Below are 24185 nucleotides of genomic sequence, written 5' to 3'. Positions count from 1 at the left end.
ACCTGCATTTAATTTGCTTTTCATTTCTGGTCAGAACACTCAAAATGGTGAAACATCAGGTCTTACCATTTGATCAAACGGCACAAATCTGGGATCCATGGAGACAACGCTGACATTAACTGCAAAGACACCAATATAAATGGATAAAGTGGAATTAAGGCCTGTATGGCCCGACCTCAATCTGGTTATATCATACCTTCTTCATATTAAGACCCAATGAGGTGATTATTTTTCTGGTTCCTACATGATAATATCTGGCATTATTCTCTAACTCCCATTCATCTTGCCACCTCAGTATAACCTGTGATTTAATGAAAGCTTTAGCATCTTCTTTACCCAATGGAATGTAAATTGGTACTTGATCTAATTCCAAAGCTTTTTTTTTTTGCTAACTTATCAGCAATTTCATTGCCATCAATTCCATAATGTCCTGGAATCCACTAATCCAAGGCTTATGAGATTTAATAGAAGATGCTTTACTTCTAATACCAAGTCTTCACGTATTGCATTATCTGTTATAAAACTTTGTAATACTGCCATAGAGTCAGTCCATTTAACAGATCTCAGAGGTTTAATCTCCTAAGGGCAGTAATTATTGCAGTCATCTCTATTAAATAATATACTGACAAATGGTCACTCACTCTATACCCATATCTTTTCCCAAATTCTGGAATGTAAATTCCAATACCACAATGACCGTTGGATTCTTTAGAGCCATCTGTAAATATTTCCAAATATCCAAAATATGAAGTATTTAAATAACTTAAGCAGGCTTCAGTAAAACTTTGCTTAGTGTGATGCTCACCTCAAGCTCAGCAGAAGAGACTTCTTTAAAAACATAAAAAATCTTACCGATCTAAAACTTTTGGCCGGTGTTCTGCCGATTTTTGCTGCCTTGTCGAAAAATGCTACCGTAGCGCGAATTGATCACAGAATGCCGATTAAAGTCGTATGAAATACAATTCTAATACAATTCTAAGTTATGAGTAGCTACTGTATACTGTACTGTTTTTATTTTTAAAACGGTGTGAAAAGTAAAAATTATCATAAAATATTCATCTTTGACTTGTCAAAGTAGGCTACACCTTTTCTTATAGTAACTGAAACTTTCAGTTATTCTTTTTCAGCTGGCTGACCGTACAAATATTCATATGGTAGTAAGCATTTTTAAAGGGAAATTATACATTATAACAGGAAAATGTACCTTTTGTAAAAAAAATTAAAAATTTTTAAAAAAAAACTGTGAGTCGATCTGCACATGCGCATAGGCCTAACCGGTAAGTAGGAAATCTCGATAGTGAGTGAGTGTGTGTCTCTATATATATATATATATATATATATATATATATATATATATATATATATATATAACTACAATCTACCACTTGATGACACTTGGTTTTGCTTTCCATATTTATAATGAAAGTAAGCCCAACTCCACACTCAAAGACAACATTATCCCTTCACGTGTCAGTGTCTTATGAAGAATTTTAAATGTGTAAAAAAAACAGACAGATTGTGTAGAAATAGTACCATGAACCATGCCAAAATAGACTTGCATAGACTTAAACAGTTTCAGACTATAAAAACAAAAATGTTTATTTAATGTTTATTAACCTTTTTTAAAACAACATGAACCATTTGACAGATACAAGTTCTATATAATACAGCTTTGAGAAATGAGCTTCCACTAATCAGTTATTCCATCATATCAAGCAGTTTAAAGCAGAACCCCTCACCAGCTTACATTACACACTAGTGCAGTGGTCTACCGATGTATATCCGCCTGTTTCATTAACAGTGATAATATAGAAATATAGAAAACCACCGTTCCGTGTTTGCGCCCCCTGGTGCCAATCACAATATACGACAGCTCTGTAAACAGATCATGTTTTAAAATAGATATATATTTTTCATGTTTTTTCATGTACTTTATTTTTACATTCTCGTGCACGTTTTCTAGGCTATATAAACTACAACTCAAAAAGTTTGGGGTCAGTAAGACTTTTATTCAGCAAGAATGCACTAAATTGAGCAAAAGAGAGAAACAACTTTTACATTGTTACAAAAAAAAAAATAAAAATAAAATAAAATGCTGACTGTTTTCACCAAAGCATCCTGAAAATAGCCAGACAAAATGTATTACGGCTTCCACAACAATATGAAGCAGCACGACCGTTTTCAACATTGATAAGAAATGTGATTTCTGAAGGATCATGTGACACTGAAGACTGGAATAAATGACATTTTAAAATCGACTCAAATAGAAAAGAGTCATTTCAAAATGTAATAATTCACAATATTTGTTATAATGTATTTTTGAAGCCTGGTTGAGGTTTATTTAAGAAAAAAACATCCAAAAATGCTACTGACCCCAAACTTTTTTGTATTTAGTGGGTCATCCTGCTCTCCAGATATCCGTCAGTGAAAAACACATATCGGTCGACCACTATTACATAATAGCCATCATTTTCTATATAAAGCATCAACTCTGTGACAAAAGAATAAAATTAGCATAATTAATGTACCCAAATGCATAAGAAAACCAGAAATCACCTTTTCCATTACTGACGACGTGTGTGTGTGTGTGTGTGTGTGTGTGACACTTGCAAGTCGTTTCTCTCCAAATATTTACATCCTTACAGTAGTGTTGAAGACATGACACACAAATATAAAAATAACTGTCAGTAGTCACGCTATATCGTAATAAACAAGGTGCTTCTGGGAGATGCTGTGCCATTAAATGCTGTGGTTGGTTCATGTACTTCATACGGCATTCTCCAAATCCACTAAAAGCCAGCGCCACCGCCACCGAGAGGAGCATGCAGGAGAGAGAGGACGGGCAATCTGTCGGAAAGAGACACCAAACACACATGGACAGATCACTACACAGTTTGGCCACATGATTTATTCCCGGGTTTTTGACGGCGTGAGAATGCTCGGCAGTTTTTCAGATTTACACTCTGAGTAACACAAATGTTTGCAGGGAACTTGATGGATCGACAGTACGCTGGCTTCCTTCCCAGAAACAACGCCCAGCGATGAGACTTTTGCTTCATCCGTTCTGAAAACATGATTTGTTTGGTAAAGATGCTCCGGCTCTGCTGGTGTCCATGTGAACGCTCACTCGCTTTATCTTAAACATGATAACTGCTGGCAACTCTTCGTCTAAGCAGAAATGTGCTCAAATATGCATTGCACTTTATTGCATGGTTTTGTTTTTCCATCGGTTATTGTGTATAAAATAATGAGGTCACTGGTAATGACATCATCCATCTACGCCCGCAGTAGAATTTCGCATTGGCACTCTACATCAGGGACTGATCTATTATTAACTGTTCCCAGACCAGCACATGCTCGAGATAATGCTCTGGACAGCGTGCCAAATGATGCGAAACGTCTAGAGCAACTCAACAAAACTAAATCTCATCTTACTTTTTTTCTTTTTGCATGAAAATATACATGAACCCAGAAAACTCTAGACAAAGTCAATGATGAGTAAACCCTACTACTGTTCAAACGTTTCACGTCGCTACACTTTTGTTTTTTGAAAGATGTTCACCTTATATACACATATAATATATACAGACTGACAAACCAACACATTATGAGCCGTCACAGGTGAAGTTAATATCATTTATGACAGGGTGTGATTATATATATATATATATATATATATATACATATACATATATATATATATATATTATGGCAAGCCGTTTTAGCTTTTAGTCATTTCCAGGATATGAATTCACTAGTGAAATTTCTCCATATGCTGCCATTCAAAATAAATTGTTGATATCAAGAATTGTTTTTTTTTACAAGTAGAAATATAATTTCTATATAATTTTTAATATCAATAATTACATTGTTGCTAGTAAAAATGCAAATTCCTGATATCAATAAGCAAATTGTCACTAGTTGAAATGTCTATTCTTGATATCAACAATTCAATTGGTACTAGTAAAAATGTTCATTTTTGATATCTGAAAATGTATTTCAGATATCTAAAATAGCTTTCTTACTAGTAACAATCACATTCATGATATTAACTTTGTCAATTTAATTATTGATATCAAAAATGAACATTGTTACTACTAGCAATTCAATTGTGGACATCAATAGACATTTCAACTACTAACAATTGAACTCTTGATATCAAAAATAAAAGATTTCACTAGTAAGAATTGTATTTCTGATATGTGAAATTGGAATTTCAACTAGTAAAAAATCTATTCTTGATATCAACAATAAATAGAAAGTTCAAATGTACAGCATTTATTTGACATTATAATCATATTTAGTGTCATTTAGCGACCCCATACTTTTTAATCATAGTATTAAATATAACAATAATATTAAATATAACAAATTATCCAATAAATTCACATTTGTGGTTAAAATAAATAAAACTGTTCTGGCTGCTGTACCTTTAACACATCTATGTAAACGCACTCCCTTTCCCTTTATGAACGTTAATAATTGACACGACCCCTTTAGGTGACCATAGTAAAAAGTCATTTCTACACAACAAACATTCCAAACAATTTCAATCCTTACGATCTAGATGACTCGTGTGGTGACCTCGCCGGTGGTCTCGAAGACGATGGTCCGGTCCTCTTTAATCGGGGGTGTGTACTTGTAGTCGTCACTCAGCAGGCCCAGTATAGGGTACTGGGTGGCGTATCTGAAAGAGTTCACCATATAACATTAACACTGAACGGCATTTTAGTTCACACTATTCATACACACACACACACACACACACCTCTTTGTAACGATAGTCTTCGTCGCACTGCTGGAGCTGTCCATCTTCTGCTGTCGGAGTCGCTTGATCTCCTGAGAGTGAAGGGTCAAAGGTCAGAATGACATCACATTCCTCAAGGGTCATGAAGCGGAGGTCACGCAGAGACGGAAGTCCTTACACTGATGTCCTCGTTCAGTGATTTGATTAGAAATAGATAAATACTGTTTTCTGATATAATTCGTTCTATTTCTCCAACAAATACATCTGACAAAAAAATAGCGTAGAGAATGAATGACTGAATTAAGCTGGACTAAATCAACGTGTATCTGCTAGTTTCACCCTATCGTTATGTAAGAGTACGGGGAACCCCTCGTTTGGACAGAAGAAAACATGATTTGTTCATAATAGATCCCCTTTAACCCTCAGGTGCTCTTCGGTCATTTCTGACCGAAACATTTTCTGTTTTAAATTTCTAAAAATCACGGCTTCATCAGAATGTTACGAAACTTGGTGACTTTTATGGCATTGGGTATGTGAACACGCAAAAAAATTGAGGTCATGATTTGAGCAATTTAAGTGGTCATAAAATATGAGTCACACTTTTGCTCTTCTGTCAAAAATGACCGACCCATAGAAAATGAATGGGAAATTGAAAAAAAAAAAAAAAAAAATTCTCTGAATTTTTGTATGTACAATCGACAAATCGGCCACAATTCTAAAAAAAAAAGTACACCGCGGGAAAGGGGTGACACTCTACAACATCTAGAGTGCAAAACAGACACACCCACCCACACACTTTTACACACATACACACCAATAAATTTTGATTACAAAAAGTATGTTTTGAATTTTTAAAAATCACAGCTTCATCGTAATGTTACGAAACCTCGTGACTTTTATGGTATTATGCATGTGAACACACAAAAAAATTGAGGTCATGATCTGAGCATGCTAAGTGGTCTTAAAAAAATAGTCACACTAGTCACAAATGACCTCCATAGGAAATGAATGGGAAATTGCAAAAAAAAATAAAATAAAAAAAATTGTCGTCAATTTTTTTATAAGAAATACTTTTTGAGATTGTTTCAACTATATATTCAAATCCAACAACAACAAAAAAATGTGTTCATAAACAGCTGGGGAATTCACATGCCTCTCCATAGAGAGCTGTACACGCCATCTAGTGGTTACACCATGATTCTACGCTTTTTCTCTATACTGTAACCAGATGGTGCTAATTTTCTTCAAAAAATATTTTTTTTCTGAAGGCCTAGACTCTATATTAAACAAAAATACTGCATTAATATTTTTTTGAAAAAAAAAAAAAATATATATATATATATATATATATATATATATATATATATATTTCCATGCCAAAAATAAACCATAAATATTGCATAAATATTAATAAATTCAATTAAATTGTCTCAAAATACTAAATTAAAAAGAATAAATATTATAGAACAAAAATAAATTGCATTGGTTTTACTGGGATGGAGAAAGTTTCAATTTTAGGTGTCCGGTCACTTTTGACCGGGAAGATAACAAGTGTGACTCCGAAACGAAGAGCACCTGAGGGTTAACTCGCATTGCTCCTGAGGCATTTCTAGACTGAGACTGCATAGCATGAAGAAAATGAAACGGTTCAAAGAGCAGACGACACAGATGTGCCTCAGAGTCCCGCCTCATCTGAACTGTCCTGTCTGATAATAAAGGCCCAAAGCCTCGACTCTTTGAGCGTTCTGTTTTTCAGCTCAGTGGGAAAATGTCGCATCACACGGCGGATCTGATGACAAACGCATTGTGTGCTGGTTCTAAACAGAGCATGTGACGTGTGTGTGTTGCCGCACCTCCTCCTGGTGTCGGATGACGCTCTCGTGTTGCTCCAGTTTGGTCAGGAGCTCAGTGATGCGCAGCTCCAGCGTGCTGTCGGACGTGTGTGTGACGGTGCGCTCCGTCTGGATCTTCACAAGCTGAGACTGGAACACACACAAATACATGGGATGCATTTAACAAGCATAAGGAGGGGATTTTTTATAAATGTATTTAAAGAAATATAAGAGCCATTAAACTGATCAAAAGTGACATTTCTAAATGTTCTAAAATCGTTCCGTTTCAAATAAATGCTTTATTCAGCAAAGTATCCTGAAAAAAAAAAAAACAAGCATATGATGGAGTCAGAGAGATGTCGGAGGGAGGGCCCGAACCCAGAGTTCTGCATCCCTGAGCGAGAGTGAGGAGTCGAGTAGATCATGTGACCGTGCTCTTTGATGATAAAATATCATTTCAAGTACTTTCAAGAGGCATGGAGGAGAAATTCATCAACTCCTTTGATTTGTTCTGCATTTACCCGCATGTTCTGGAGCTCTCGGTCCTTCTCCGCCCGCAGTTCGTTCAGCATCCGCTCATACTCGCGAGACAGCTCCTGTGTCTGGATCTGGACTGTGGAGCTGCTGCACTGACCCGTCATCTGCGGACCAGAGACCACACCAATGCTGACAATCCAGTATAATGTCGGAGGATTTTACAAACTACAACACAGCATTATTTACTATTGTACTATTTAATTACCAAAGTAAAAAATGAAACATAATATTATAGCATGTATAGTGAGATAAGAGATTGGACCACAAATTATACTTGTTTGCAGTGTGAATTAAAGGAGTAGTTCACTAATTTACTCACCCCCGTGTCATCCAAGATGTCCATGTCTTTCTTTCTTCAGTCGAAAAGAAATTAAGGTTTTTGATGAAAACATTCCAGCATTTTCTCCATATAATGGACTTCAATGGGGTCCAAATGAGAGTTTCAATGCAAACTGTTCAAAGGGCTTTAAACGATTCCAGACGATGAATAAGGGTCTTATCAAGCGAAACGATCGCTCATTTAATAAATAAATAACAAAGTTTAAGTTTTATAAGCTCAAATTGTCGCCTTGCTCTGTTCTGTGATGCACGTTCGTGACTCTCCTGTTTGAATTTGTTCATCAAAATGAACGAATCTTTTCAATCAATTCGTTCATTTCATTCATTGAATCTACCAAATGACATGAAAAAAGATTCGTTCATTTTGATAACAGGAGAGTCACGAACGCGCGTCACAGAACAGAGCAAGGCGAGCATTTGAGCTTATAAAACTTAAACTTTGTTATTTATTTATTAAATGAGCGATCGTTTCGCTTGATAAGACCCTTATTCATCGTCTGGAATCGTTTAAAGCCCTTTGAACAGTTTGCACTGAAACTGTCTTTTGGACCCCATTGAAGTCCATTATATGGAGAAAATCCTGGAATGTTTTCATCAAAAACCTTAATTTCTTTTCGACTGAAGAAAGAAAGACATGGACATCTTGGATGACACGGGGGTGAGGAAATTATCAGCAAAAGCTTTTCAAAAGTGAACTACTCCTTTAAGTGACGAGTTTAAAGGTCCATGAACAATGTTTCTCTTGTGTTGTCTTCACTGCACACACACACACACACACACACACAGTGTGACCAGTGTAGTTTGCTTTTCAAACGCTTGACTGGTTCTTTTATTGAAAACTTTAGTGACTCGCACCGTCAGAGCGGTGATGAAGAGACTCAATGAGACACAAATCATCATTTTCATCGATACCTCATGGGAAATGAACTGTTCTTGTGAGTCGTGTGTGTTCTGTGTGTAATGAAGGTATTTGACTAGGCTTACATGCACTTTCACAGCTGGTGTTGTGATAAATGATATTTAAATAAATGGGCAATGATGATTAATCGCATCCAAAATAAAAGTTTGTGTTCGTTTGACGTATGTGAGTGTATATTGATGAAGACCCGAGGTTTGCCCACCTTCTTGCGGAGCAGCTCGTTCTCCTGCTCCAGCGCCCGCTTGCTGCCCTCCAGCTCTTTGATGCGGAAGTCTTTGCTCGGGTCTTTGCTCTGGAACATCAGTAGCTGACTCTCTAGTGAACGCTGAGCGCTGTTACTTTCCTTCACGGCCGCCTACGAGTCAGTGGAAACCAAACATCTGAGACAGATCTCTAATAACATGCACAGGTTATCATTAAAGGGGTCATGACAAGTTTTTTGCATGAAACAAAAAAAAGTGGAAAATGATATTTTCTGTGTGAGATTGGGGAAGTGTAGAGAGCAGCATTGATTATAATGGGTTATAGTGACGTGACAACACTTGCATCCAGTGTAGGCAAATGTCAGTCGTTAAGTGGGCGGGGCCTATGGTGCGATGATGTAAAACTATTCATCGACGTCTTGCTCTGGAGGCAGGCATATGCAAATCTATTTGTCTTAAATAAAGGGGACCTTTCTGCACCTTTTTACAAGACGTAAATGTGTCAAAGTTTCAGCTCAAAATACCCCACAGATCATGGTGTAAATGAGCATTTTTGAGTGGAAGGAAAAGCATGCCGTTTTCGTGCATGTCTCTTTAAATGCAAATGAGCTGCTACTCCCCGCCCAGCTTGTGCATATTAGATCTGTGTATTAAAGTGACAGCAGCGTAATATATATATACAGCACCTGCTACTGTATAATGTGGTGAACATGAATCGAACATCAAAAGAAAAACAGGAAGTCACTCACTGCTCTTGATTGAACAACTTTAATATATTTAATGAGAATACATGTCTCACTCACCTGCAGTTGTCTGCACTGCTCGCGTACGTTCTCCAGCAGTTTCTCATATTGAGAACCTTGATTTTTCTTAAAGCTCAGTTCTTTCTCCAGATCGTCCTTCTCGCTCTCCAGATGCTGCAAATACACACAATTAATCCAAATGCAAGTTGCAGATAAACACATAATACCAGAATGTGTCTATAAAGTTTCAGCTCAAAATACCCTGGTATTTTGAAATACTGGTATTATGTGTTTATTTACACATAAACACATAAATGTAACAAATTATTATTATTGTTATAATTGTGCATGCAAAAATAAAAAGGCCTTAGATTTGTAAATTCAGTAGATGCTAGTCAAATAATATGCTAACGGGTTATATCTTAAAAACCCTCAACAAACTACAAAATGGTGACTCTAATCACTGTCTGGCTTCATTAATTAATGAATTAATTTATTTATTTATTTTTTTTGCAATAATGTCCATTTAACTGTACATCACCACACGTTTTAGAGCTTTGAGTGCTTACTTGAGTGTTTTATTGAAAGTTAAACTTTTTGTATTACAGATTTTATTTCAAGGTGAAATGTTACAATAGTAATAATACTAATAAATAATAATATTTTCATTCATATTTTATAGTCATGTTAATTAAACTGCAATAATTAATTAAATTTTTTCCAAATCATGCAGCCCCAGACATACATAAAATATATCACATCAGAACTGACCAATTATGATCAGTCAGACGTCACACACATGTAAGCATGCATTCATGCACAGTACAATCACTTCCGTATTTCTCAAAGTTTGCAATTTCTCAGTCAGTCAAGAGACGGCACACAGCGCTTTATTATAAGCAATTCTTTTTTTTTGATAATTTTGAGTGGATAATTAGTGAAAACACACACACACACACACACTGACGTTGGTGTGTTTGAAAAGACGCAGCATGTGTACATGTGATGGTTCATGTGTAACTGAGCAGAAGCTTTGTTCAGTCAAACAGGAAATGACCTCTTGCTATGCCAACAAAGCCGGCTGGGGATTTTGTGATATTCTTCTGGTATACTGTCTCACAATCTGAATTTGCATTTGCAGAAGTAAGGTGCATATTTTTAAATTATGTTATTATATATGAATTACCTTTAACAAAATAATGCTAAGGTAATGTTTAGGGGCTGATGTGTAGCTGTTACATCATACCATTGAATCTGTGCACACACACACACACCTTGAAAAACACAAGGTTAGCTGAAAGCAAACGCACGCCCATGAGCCAATCATCACGTCTGCGGCTGTGGGACGGGTTAGAGGAAGGATAATCGCACTCACCCTCAGGTCGTCCTGCATACGCACGAGTTCCTCTCGCAGACTGCTGAACGTGGCCATCAACAGACGCATGGTCTTATCAGCGGTCACACGAGTCTGGATCAGGGAGAGAAACACGTTTGTGTCCGCAAGTGCTGCATGTTATATTTAATGCTGTCAAATCGATTAATTGTGCTTAATCGGACCTCACAGAAACATTTTTGTTTATATAATATATGTGTGAATCTACAAAAACTATATTGCCAAAAATTTTGGAACGCCCGCCTTTACATGCACATGAACTTTCCCATTCTTAATCCGTAAGGTTAAATATGGATTTGTCCACCTTTACAGATAAAACAGCTTCGGTTTTAATCAAAAACTGACTGAAGATGAAGCAAATATCGCTCAAACAGGGACTGAGAGGGTGCATTGTGCCTGGAGGAGCGTGTGTTCCTGGGACAGGTTTAATGAGGCGGGTGGGGTGTCCTGAGCGGTGGGCGGGGCTGAGAGGAAGTGGGCGGGGCATGATGTGTGCTAACCTGCAGCAGGTAGCGGATCTGTTGCTTAGTCAGTTCAGACACTCCTTTGGGAATTAGACTTTCTATTTCATCTTTGTCCACCTGCAAACACACATACAGACAAGTTCATCATCAGAAATATCGTGAATTAATAAATATAATGTATTATATTTTTGTAATATACATGTATTTTCTGATATCAGGACCGTTCTTTCACACTGATATTTTTTTTATTTAAGCCCCGATGAAAACATGGGGGTGATGTGATGGTGTAGAATTAACTTGAAGTAAACTTGGAAAACTTAATCTAGCCAACTTCATCTGCCACTCCCTACCTTGTAGTCGATGGTGGAGTCCAGAAGGTGTTTCCTGCAGAGACGGAGAACAATACGAATGAGTCAAAATCACACAAAAAAGCCTTAAAGCGGGACATCCAGAGCTGTTGCTGTTCTCACAATCATTTCTACGGTGAATCACTAGATTGAGCCATGCTCTTAGACGGCTTTAGACAAGGCGGAGAGCTTTCAGGTTTAATGAGTCATTTGAGAAAGTGGCTGCAGATTAGGTGTCGAGATTTTAGTCTGTAATGGGTTTTCTCAGACGTTATAGGGATAGTTCACGTTGAAATTAATGTTTGGTATGTTTTATCTTACCTCAAGGGCATCCAAGATGCAGCATTTTCAATTTTGATATTTTTAGGTCAAAGCGTTCTTGTCTGTCAGTCATATAATGGAGGTCTATGGTCACCACCTCAAAGAGCATGCACAGAGAAGTCCAAATTAAACATGATTTAATGACTCGTAAATGTAAGTACACATTGATGGCCTAAGACACGAAACGAGCGGTTTGTGTGAGAAAACAACAGTATTTATATCGTTTTTACCTCTTGTAAACACATTCTCGTCCAAGTGTTCTGAGGGCGCGGCGCTTTGTGGCTGAGATAAAAACGATATAAATACTTTTAGTTTTCTCACACAAACCGAAACCGCTCGTTTCGTGTCTTAGGCCATCAATGTGTACTTACATTTACAAGTCATTAAATCATGTTTAATTTGGACTTCTCTGTGCTGCTCTTTGAGGTGGTGACCATAGACCTGCATTATATGACTGACACGGTTCGATCTAAAAATGTCAAAATTGAAACTACTGCGGAAACAAAGACACCTACATCTTGGATGCCCTTGAGGTAAGATAAAACATACCAAAAATTAATTTCAAAGTGAACTATCCCTTTAAGTCATCAATCACCTAGATGGTGTTTGACAAGGTTAATGGCTGTTATCGGCACGCAAATCTTTCATTTAAATATTCCTTTAAGGCACAGAGGGAGGAGTTCACCAAGACAGACTATGTGAAATGCAATTTGAAGCATGGCATTTCATGAATTAGCTTAATTTCTGAAATAATGGTTTTAAAAAGCATTAAAATGCTGACGGATGCGCTCTACCTTCCCCGGATCTTGGCCACGTGCTCGGAGATGCAGGTGTGTATGTCGGAGTTCTTGCGGTAAACCTCAGCAAGCAGCTCACCGAAGAAGCGGTTGTCCATCTTGGCCACGGGCTCCGCCTCGAATACCTCGGTCTTGACCTCAGACGAGAAGCCATTGTTCATATCCCTCAAGTCCACGGCGACTTCCTCAACAATGCTTGAGCTCTCCACCAACTCCGACTGGGAATTGAAGAGAGGAGACTCTGAGCACGAGCGCACAGCTTTACTTCAGTTACATGAATCTATCTGATGTTATTCTGCAAGTTTAAAGGAGTAGTTCACTTTTGCTGATAATTTACTCGCCCCCGTGTCATCCAAGATGTCCATGTCTTTCTTTCTTCAGTCGAAAAGAAATTAAGGTTTTTGATGAAAACATTCCAGGATTTTCTCCATATAATGGACTTCAATGGGGACCAAACGAGAGTTTCAGTGCAAACTGTTCAAAGGGCTTTAAACGATTCCAGAACAGAGCAAGGCGAGTATTTGAGCTTATAAAACTTAAACTTTGTTATTTATTTATTAAATGAGTGATCGTTTCGCTTGATAAGACCCTTATTCATCATCTGGAATCATTTAAAGCACTTTGAACAGTTTGCACTGAAACTCTCATTTGGACCCCATTGAAGTCCATTATATGGAGAAAAATCCTGGAATGTTTTCATCAAAAAACTTAATTTCTTTTCGACTGAAGAAAGAAAGACATGGACATCTTGGATGACACGGGGGTGAGTAAATTATCAGCAAAAGTTTTTTTTAAAGTGAACTACTCCTTTAATCTTAAACAAATCAGCTCCAGGATCAACACTGCTCTTCCTCGACTCATGCAAAACACAATGCTTACATAACTGTTTGTATGTCAAAATGGAGGAAACTCATAGAAGCAAACTAAATATGTGTAAGCGAGCTCACAAATGTTTACAAGTATGCGTTACATTTTTGAAAGTAGACTGTGAGTGATGGCAGTCCACACCTCGATGAATAATGAGTTAAACCCCTCACCCGTGTGCATCACACACTCCAACTATACTCTTAAAAGCAGAAACACAAAACTACATGCTGGGAGCTGAGTGGACCATAAAGGAGGCGTACAGGTCATATGCAGCTACTGAAGCTATTCATGCATCTCGATGCAGATTTTGCATTCTGTACATTGCCATCTGCTAGAAAGCATTAGCAGTACTAGAGGAGATGCATAATATGATATCGGACAATATTACCATTTTTTAAATGATCCGCATTGCTCTGATTTTTCAAAGGAAGGAGAACATCTTGATGTTAATATTTAAAATATCTAGATGCATTGCCTTACGGTCACATTTAGAAGAAGCTGGGTGATGATATACTGTAGGTAAACGATTATTTTCTGTACAGTATATTTGGTCTATGCGAGTATACTGTATGTAAACAGATAAATACAGTAGTTATACATCCAACTTTATATTAAGAGCTGGGCGATAATATCTTGTTCCATTTTGCAACACACACACACACACACACAACATATTTGCAGTCAAACTGATGAATTGTGATTTTCACTTATATAATGTGTGTGCATGTAAATATTCACACAAACATATATATATATATGAAGAGTTCAGATGCAAAAGCCTCTAAATGCCATTTGAAATTTCCTTCTTGTATATTTAAGTTCAGACATTTCACTTAAATAACAATTAATAGGTAATCTTCATTGCCATTTAAGTGAAATAACTGAACTTAAATATACAAGCTTGATAAAAATGATCATTCTAGAAGAAAATTTCAAATGGCACTTAGAGGCTTTTGCATCTGAACTCTTCATATATATATTTATATATAAATAATATCTAAATAAATAATATATATATAATTAATAGCGTTTTCATTCATAATTGAATTCATGATTGATATTTCTGCATTTTAAAAGCTTTAGCAATGTGTGTGTGTGTGTGTGTGTTTCAAAACGATTGATGGCACAACATATAATGTAAGACAGATCAGCAGTTTGTCAAAGCTGGAGTATCTTCCAGAAGTGGAGGCGTGTCGGAGCGGTCGGGCCGGATTCCTCTGATCCGTGAGAGAGAGAGAGAGCCGCTCTCAGACAGAAGTAGAGCTGAACTCACATTGCAAAAGATGTCTGATTTAATTTCTCTAATCAAGATTCTGGTTATCATTCATCGGTTTTCACCTTTAAGAGAATAATATGTGATTGAAAGTGGTGAGGTTGGTGTTGTGGCCCGATGCTGCAGGCGTCGAGTGTGTTTGACAGTGGGTGTGTGTGTGTGTCAGGCCTTGAGAACATTCCACACATTCTGTAGCAGAGAGACCAGCAGTGACGGTGTTAACTGGGTGTGTGTGTGTGTGTGTGTGGACTCACTACTGAGACTTCTGTGTCACGAAACCGGTTTGAAGCTGCAACAACAAAGAGCCCAGCTTGTTAACAGTTACGCATATATTACTAAAACTGTGATTTTTACAGGATTAGCTGTGCATGAGATGATGCAGAGTTGTGTGTGTGTGTGTGTGTGTCTGGGTGTGTTCATTCAAGATTAGAAATCATCAATGATTGAAACGTACTTTGGACATTAGCTACTTTTACCGTCCGACATGTCGCAGCAGGTTCTGCACAGCAAGCAAAGACACATCAGAGACGTCAGATCGTCTACAGTGACGAGACGCAGCATCACTACAATTACACACTTGATCAGCAATAACAGTGCGCATTACTCAAAGGAAATCAAATATGCAATAGCCATTTTAACTCTCCACACTTCCTATTTTTAATTTCTATATATTTTTTTCGCTTTGTTTTTATATACTCTGTATTTGCCTCTTTTGAGTTATTGTTTTTCCCTCCTTTTGTATGTATGTAGCCTATGTATATATATATATTTTTTTTTTGTGTGTGTGTGTGTGTATGCATGTATATGTATGTATGTATAGGCATATGCATGTGGGTATGTATGTATGTGTGCATGTGTATGTAAGGGAGACAGGTTCATCCGTATTGTCGTCTGTTTGATAACGTTTGTTTATTTGTTGGCTCACTTGTTTTCTCTTGTATTTCTTGCTTGTCACCAACTATTTGTTTGTCCGATACTTGTTTTTTTTTCACATTTATATTAGTTTATATTTGTTTTGTACTGTTTTTTTCTTCTGTACTTGTTTGTATTTGTATTGCTAACTTAATAAACTAAATAAATAAATAAAAAATAAGTTTTCAATTTTTTAGGTCCAATTCTCATTATACGTAGTTGCTTATGCATATCACTATGATAGTGGCTGATTATTAGTACTTATAAAGCACAATCATATTCTACATCCCTTAATGCTACAAAAACGACTAATAAGCAGTAAATTAGGAGTTTATTCTGGCAAAAATTAGACCATAATCTAAAGTGTGACCAAAAAAACGTAATATATGGATTGTCAAGAGACAATGCACAGAAGATTTCTAGTAGTAGTTCCAGATCACCTATAGTATATACTGCCTTCTTATATGCAAATGATTCAGTTGTACTACTGTAACCTCTCTATACACACCGCAGGATTGAGCAACTCCATTACGCTGTAATCCTAAAATTAATATATTACAGAACATTCATTCAAAAATGTATATACTACATACATATATATACATATACATCCCATTATGTTGTTAAAGATATGAAAAAAATACATAACCTTTATATAAGCTGTAGGGTTATATTATATAATAATAAATAATCCATAATCACTAGGCCTCCCATTTGAATAATAATTAATCAAATAAATTGTATGATATGTAGATTCCAAGTTGGAGTCTGTTCACACATGTTATTGTTGACATACAGTCAGACATCCAGAAATGTACATATGGTAGAGTGGGCAAAAGTATAACACTTTATCATCTAATAATTACTCAAAAAGTGTAGTGTCCCTTTTCTCCGATGTGAAAATGATCTAACTTTTTGATAAGCGACTTCCCAAGAGTTAGAAGACGACACTAATCATTTTCTGCCGTTTGCTTTCCACAATCCCCTCCTGTGTGCAGAAATAGGCCAGCGAGAGCCAACGCTTGCGTCCGTGTGACAGCAGGGCATTACGGCGGTCTCAAAGGAGGAGATCGCTTTCACACTACACCTGTGTCTGACCGACACACACGAGAGAAACTGAGAGATTTGACATTTGAACGAATGAGGGACTAGAGCTTTGTGTTTTGTTGGATCGGTTATCTTTGGCTATTGTAAAACTATTCATTAAGTGTTGAATCTTTGAAATGAAAATAGCCTGAAAGCCTTTACAAAGAATCTTTCAAACACTGCAATATTATTTTTCTGTTTATAAATCACATGATCCCGAGTCCTTCTGCTTTATTTTAGTATGGTTTTTAAATGCCAAATGCACACATAAACTATTCATGAAAATTATTAATACAATATTGTAATCCCTCAGAGATGTGGCAAAGAAACATGTTTTTTTTTTGCATTCAATTTTCGCTCCAAGTCCTTGTATTGCAAGAGCCGAGTCTAAATCACGAGTCAGCGAACAGTCAAATCACACGAAAAGGCAAACAGTCAGGGGCGAAATTACAAATTTAAACATTCAAGTCTTAATAATAATGTATAAAATCATAAGTACAAGCCATTTCTGAAGTTCATTAAAGAAAATGTCGTACTATCACAGTCCCCCTGTTGGAGGACTCTTATTATGTTATTCTGTCTGGTTTTATTTTCAGTGCATTTGTTCCTGTTTCCATTTCCGTCTGGTTAGTATTCATTCATAATGACCCGTGTCAGTCGTCACAATTACCTCCTCTTCTATTCTTGCGTATTTCATTTAAAAAAACCCATGTTTTTAATCAGTTTACTTGTAAAGTCTGTAAAGGCTTCTTGTTTGGATAATCCGTGTGTGTGAGATGCTCACGCACTAAAGCCCATTATTATATTCATCAGTGTTCCTGCATCAGCTCAATGACATCATGTGAAACCGCTCCTAACCAAACTTCAATGCCATCCCACAGTACAATCCCACAATGCAAGGCAAGCTAAAGTGTGTTGAGTGCAATATATCCGCCTAAACCCTCCTCGGTGTACGAAACTCAAAGCTTATGATGTGCTTCCCTACGCCTGTCCCAGCATGTTTGCAAGCACAACCCTATGACTATGACTATGGCTTTAAATGCTTTTAAACTTCAAGGGTTCAAGGACAGCTCAAGGGTTAAAAACAGAGACAGTGTTAAAAGTATGTGAATTTTTTTTTCTTCTGATGCGTAGTAAAATCAATGTTTGTCTGAACTATGACCTGCAAATGCGTACAGTGGAAAGACTATCACAAACGGAGGAGACGTCAGTGAGCAAAACGCTGAAAACCTCCAGAAATCAGTTTATTGAAATGACCCGATTTATCAGTTTACGTGCAAACCAATCTCGGACAATGCAAGTAAACCGTGACTGTGTTAAAAACAGGTTGTGGTGATGCAATCATGTATTTCACTTAATATAATTACACTCATGATGAAATATAAATTCTTAACAGTGCTTTTTGCGTACGTGTGGTTTCAGTTCTTATATTTTTCCGTAAATTTAGCCTCAAATTCAGCCTCCATTCTTCGAGAAAAGAAAAAACGGGTAAAAGGAAACAAAAACCTTGACAAATTACCGTATATGACCCCACCAAATCACAGAGATGCCGATTCACAAAGGACTAATATCATCACATGACATCAGTTATATGGTTATATTCTCAAATCTAGCATTTATGTATCTCACAGACACACTTTTTGCACAATTTAAAATATTACAACTCAATTGACTACTTGATAGACTAACTAAAGCACAGCTCGACTGCATGTTATTTTGTCACAGAAGGTGGTTGTTGGAGCTCTTTTCCACACCCGTCCTCGTCGTGTCGCCGCAGGCTGGCTGACAGCAACAGTTAAAGCGATAAAGGGACACTCCCTCAACACTTTCCTTCTGATATTATGACTATTGTGGGTCTAATATAAATGGGTGTTAACACACACTCTCCTCTGGGAATCAGCGAGTCCATTCTTTCTCTGAGACACACCCTGAACCCTGCAGGTACTGCACTGCTGCGCAGACGCAGACACTGTGCTCACACACACACACACACACACACACACCAGAGCCTGCCTTACAGTAGAGCTCGTTCTCCCAGCTCATCAAGCTCGCCCGAGGCAAGTGTGTGTAATACAGTCTCTATCACTCACGTTAAGGTGCACAAGTCAAGAGGTCAAGGGTACCTTTAGATGTGTTTGTGTGCTAACCATATACTTTCATACAGTATTCAGCTGCATATATGTTAGTAAACATAATACAGGTTATTTTCGTACCTCAGATGGATCAGGGCTCTTGACGGGACTGGATAACTGGCTGTAGACCGACGTTTGTCCATTTATGTTCTGAAAATAGAAATGAATCAGGCTTTTTCAACAGGTTTTGTCTTGTGCTTAAGTGGTTTCCAAGTAGTTTTGGTGTCTTTATTAAAATTAAATCTAAAATCTAAAACTTTATAACTAAATTACTAACACTCACAAACATTTTAAACCAAGTTATTATAATAATATAGGCGATATACAGTAAACATTCATTTATTAGAGAGCTAGTTGTCACTTTTTACTGCAGTAAATAAACACATTTTGCTGATTACAAAAAACCTATTGAAGGTTTCTGCCATTATTTGACAGAAAGAACAAACATGCACTGACCAACAGCAGGACATGTTAGGATATAAAAAGATAAAATCATCATTTGAGACTGGAAGACAGAATTCACACTTGAAACCAACATAAAGAAACATGTTTAAAGCCACAGTTACTGAGAAAGTCCCTTATTCACACCAGAACATTAATAATGGCCATGAATCGACACACTGATCCTGTACGATGGACGATACTGTGATCTCCTGAGATATGGACACCACAAACACACCCTTTTCCCTCCTGTCCTTCCTTCACATTTGTTCCTTCTCCCCATTTCCTTCCCTACTAAAGGAGTAGTTCACTTTAAAAAACACTTTTGCTGATAATTTACTCGCCCCCGTGTCATCCAAGATGTCCATGTCTTTCTTTCTTCAGTCGAAAAGAAATTAAGGTTTTTGATGAAAACATTCCAGGCTTTTCTCCATATAATGGACTTCAATGGGGACCAAACGGTTCAAGGGCCAAAAGACGGTTTTAAAGGGCTTTAAATAATTCCAGAACAGAGCAAGGCAAGCATTTGTGCTTATAAAACTTAAACTTAGTTATTTATTTATTAAATGAGCGATCGTTTCGCTTGATAAGACCCTTATTCATCGTCTGAAATCGTTTAAAGCCCTTTGAACAGTTTGCACTGAAACTGTCTTTTGGACCCCATTGGAGTCCATTATATGGAGAAAATCCTGGAATGTTTTCATCAAAAACCTTCATTTCTGGTGCGGCAGAAAAGGTTCTCAATAATTACGCGTCAAGTTTTAAATGGGAAAAATATTGAAACTCTCTTTGGTCATTTTATTTTATTTTTTACAAAAAAAACAAAAAACGTATTAAATGTTATTTATGACCCACATTTCTTATATGAAGATTCAAATATAAAAGAAAGGCATGAGAGTCGGCTCTTTTGTCAATTGTAAGTTTAAAATGTTTGTGATTTTAATAACTATGTTTTACCACTTACTTGAGCCACTTGATATAAAAATCTAGAAGTAATTAATTGAATAATGCATTGTTCAAATGTAGCGCTTTTAAACGTGAATACGTCAATGAAATTACAGTCTAACTGTTCTGTGTACAAAAGAGAATCACGATGAAGCATTTTTCAGTCACAAATGTTGTTTTAAAATCAAAACACTGAATAAAAGCTGTGTTTGTGGTATACAGGGAGATATGTGTGGTATGTGAAAGCACATGAGCCAGTGTTTCTACACTGCATAGGCTACACACTGCAAAGGGAGTGTGTGTGATTCGTGAGGCTGGGATAAGACCGAATACATTCAGTTACGCACTCGTTTTCTTTCTCAACTGTCCAGACACATACGACTGCATTTAAATTAGATTAGATTTTGTGCATATAAAGCCACCTCCCATAAACTTTGCGAGTGCCAAACACTCTTAATCGGACAAACACACACAAAAATAATGGCACGATGTCTGTCTTGCCGAATATTCACATAAGCACAATCATCCTAAGTGAATGTAAACAGTTCAGAACGAAAGCACGTGTGTACTGGATCTGCATCTTTATTCTGTTGTATTTATTTGTGTTATCCTTAGTCATTTGTTTATTTGTTCTTATTTTAATGCTAAAATAATTAAAAATATATATATATATATATATTAGGGCTGTGCAAAAGTTAATTGCGATTAATCGCATCCAAAATAAAAGTCTGTGTTTACATAATATATTTGTGTGTGCTGTATATAATTATTTTGTATATATAAATACCTATGCATGCATGTATATATTTAAGAATTATTTGCGCTCAAATTCTGTATATTTATAAATACATAATCTATATTATATAAATATAAATATTTTATATATGAATAACACATTTTCTTAAATATATACATGCATGTGTGTGTATTTATATATACAAAATAATTATATACAGCACAAACAAATATATTATGTAAACACAGACTTTTATTTTGGATGCGATTAATCGCAATTAACTTTTGCACAGCCCTAATATATATTAGTTATATATATATGAAGAGTTCAGATGCAAAAGCCTCTAAATGCCATTTGAAATTTTCTTCTTTAATGATGATTTTTATCAAACTTGTATATTTAAGTTCAGTAATTTCACTTAAATAATGCAATTTAAGTGAAATTACTGAACTTAATTATACAAGTTTGATAAAAAAAAACATCATTAAAGAAGAAAATTTCAAATGGCATTTAGAGGCTTTTGCATCTGAACTCTTCATATATAAACACTTTGAAATCTGTCATCATATAAAGCGATCTAGGCTTTCAATGGATGGACAAGAATATTAAACAATATCTAGATACGCACGTCCCATGGAATCGAAAAATGGAATTGAATACCGAAATTCCAGTATCGTGACAACACTGGTGTAATCTGCCACAAGTTATTGAAATAGTTATAGTGCATTAGCACATTCATGTCAAATTTTAATTTCTGATCTAGGCGGCGCTAAAGAAACCTAAACATTTAAACTGAGACTGAGTGAGTGTGCCGCTAACATTAAACTCCACACAGCTGTATCGACACGACCAGCATCATCACCATCTGTTCTCAACAAACTACCTGGTCATTCTCAATATAGCTACATTAACAAAGTAAAAACACAATATTATTAATGATATTAACTATTTAGATACTACTGTAAAGCAAAAGGAAAAGTTATAAGCACAAATAAACACTCACAACTTGTCTGTAGTCGGTCTCGTCGACGCTGCGGACGCTCGCGGGCTGGACGTACACTTGTTGCATGACGCGCGGCGCCTGGCTCATGTACACGTACGACTCCGCGGGCCGCTGCTGCACGGGCACCAGGTAACGCGCGCTCCCGTACACCACGTTGCCCTCCATTTGGTTGCTGATGTACTGGACCGGCTGTAGTTGAGATCCAGCGAGGGTTACCGTGCGGTAAGTCGTCGAACCGTCACTTATCCCGACAGGAGAGGCTGGTTGCAGCTGAGACCCAGCGAGGGTTACCGTGCGGTAAGTCGTTCCTTCGCTCATCCCGACCGGAGAGGCTGGTTGCATCTGAGATCCGGCGACGGTTACCGTGCGATAAGTCGTCGAACCGTCACTTATCCCGACCGGAGAGGCTGGTTGCATCTGAGATCCGGCGACGGTTACCGTGCGATAAGTCGTCGATCCGTTGTTTATCCCGACGGGAGTGGATGTCAGGACAGTGTGTGAGCTCGGTTCCGCGACGGTGACGGTGTTCCGTGTCCTCACGCTGTGAGAGTATGGTAGAGTCATTTCTGCGGGTGTGTAAGTCCAGAAATTTAAGAAAGAATTATCATTGATACGATGAACGAGAAAAACAGTGTGTGTGAAGTTTGCCGACTCCCGAAGTCTCTCCGGTAATGTTGTATAAATGAGAAAAGGCGTGTTTCCTCAATCACTCCTCCTCCTCTCTGAGCTCAAATATCTGAAAGGAGGAACAGGAGGTTCACCTGTGCACTGTGGGAAAGGTTGGCACATTTATTAAAGGGACAGTTCACAACAACAAAAAAAAAATCATAATTTTCATGTCATCATTTACTCACCCTCAACTTGTTCCAAATCCGTATGAGTTTCTTTCTAACGCTGAAAACAAAAGAAGATATTTTGAAGAATGTTCAGTCAACGGTATTGACTTCCACAGTAGGAAAAAATAATACTATGGAGGTTACTGTCTGGTTACCAACATTCTTCAAAATATATAAATATATATTTGTGTTTAGCAGAGGAAAGAAACTCATACAGGTTTGGAACAACTGAGAATGACAGACTTTTAATTTTTGATTGAACTCCTTTAATGTTAATATCCTACAAGATGTAACTTAATTTAAAAGAGATCATTTATTTTAGGATCCTTGCTGTGTTATAAAGTGAGCTTTATGTTATCCACGTAAGTTCACCAACATTTTTCCTAGGGTTTTTTTTTTTTTTTTTTTAGAATTTGATTTATTTAGAAAATTAAATACATGAAAATTTATTTAGAAAATGAAAAATCATTTAATTTTAATAATTAGAACAACTTCAGTTTGCAATGTCTTAATTTGTATACTGTAATTGATGGATTCATTTCTTGCTCATTTTCTCTCATCTTTTCTCCTATCTTCCTTCCTTGTCTTTAGAAAATTTTAAACATTTTTAAATTAAGCAAAACTTCTTTTTATTCTCTGTATTCTGACGCTCGCAGACGCGCCGCCGAGCCCAGAAAAATCTAGCATATATATATATATATTATATATATATATATATACACGTTTCCAACACAACATAGAACTGTATGGTGTTGTTCCTTAGTTTTGTTTAATCCTATGCCTGACTAAATGGGACGAATAAACAACAAACTTTCAGTGAAAATTGCGTTTATTATCAGGGTGCACAGTTACATCAGACAAAGCAAAATAAATCAAACCAGCCACAAAAAAACGGACATTTTTAATACAATCATTGTCTATTATTCAAGCAACAGATCATAATAAATAATGAGTTTGTGTTGACAAAAGACATTTAACTAAAGAGTGGATCACAAAGAAATTGTCAACTGCAAGCATACAGTATACCAGCAATGAATATTGGATGCTTTTTAATTTTTGAGAGAAAAAAAAGAAAGAAAAAAAAAAAGCAGCATTGGGGATTTCATTTGCTTTTATACCCACTTTCAAAACACACACACATATAGTAAATATTATGTGTGTGGACAGTTAATTCTGCACTTTTTCATAAGCTCATTTATCAAATGAACATTTTAAATTGGAGTAAATTGTAAAATCATTTCATTCGATAAAACAGCAAATATCTGCAAAATAAAAAGCAAATATTTTGAAAACCTGCAAATAACCTAAATTG

General features: G+C 36.6%; 1 protein-coding gene across 1 annotated transcript; it reads right to left on the bottom strand.

Moving 5' to 3' along the window:
- Nucleotides 1–1573: 1573 nt before the first annotated feature.
- On the bottom strand, nucleotides 1574–22760 carry pof1b (POF1B actin binding protein). Its single transcript, XM_089123739.1, has 13 exons — nucleotides 22038–22760; nucleotides 18994–19062; nucleotides 12640–12860; nucleotides 11528–11561; nucleotides 11214–11294; nucleotides 10696–10788; nucleotides 9381–9494; nucleotides 8577–8729; nucleotides 7101–7220; nucleotides 6601–6729; nucleotides 4769–4839; nucleotides 4561–4687; nucleotides 1574–2847 (listed from the first exon to the last, which is right to left on the bottom strand). The coding sequence occupies exons 1-12, from the start codon at nucleotides 22599–22601 to the stop codon at nucleotides 4564–4566; spliced, it is 1773 nt and encodes a 590-aa protein (XP_088979865.1). The 5' UTR covers nucleotides 22602–22760; the 3' UTR covers nucleotides 1574–2847; nucleotides 4561–4563.
- Nucleotides 22761–24185: the final 1425 nt, after the last annotated feature.

The sequence above is a fragment of the Pimephales promelas genome, chromosome 19 (genome assembly GCF_988280905.1).
Source record: "Pimephales promelas chromosome 19, fPimPro1.hap1.1, whole genome shotgun sequence".
NCBI classification, from domain to species: domain Eukaryota; kingdom Metazoa; phylum Chordata; class Actinopteri; order Cypriniformes; family Leuciscidae; genus Pimephales; species Pimephales promelas.
Note: the sequence above shows the minus strand (reverse complement) of the source record. Positions and strands in the feature narration are given on the sequence as shown.

What these genes read in the sequence shown, in the direction of transcription:
- pof1b (XM_089123739.1), bottom strand. Translation starts at nt 22,601, where the DNA reads ATGACTCTACCATACTCTCACAGCGTGAGGACACGGAACACCGTCACC. An exon ending in ACTCCACCATCGACTACAAG is followed by an intron (nt 11,295 to 11,527) that starts GTAGGGAGTGGC and finishes GTGTGTTTGCAG; the next exon opens with GTGGACAAAGATGAAATAGA. An exon ending in AGCAGTGCAGACAACTGCAG is followed by an intron (nt 8,730 to 9,380) that starts GTGAGTGAGACA and finishes ACTGACTCGTAG; the next exon opens with GCGGCCGTGAAGGAAAGTAA.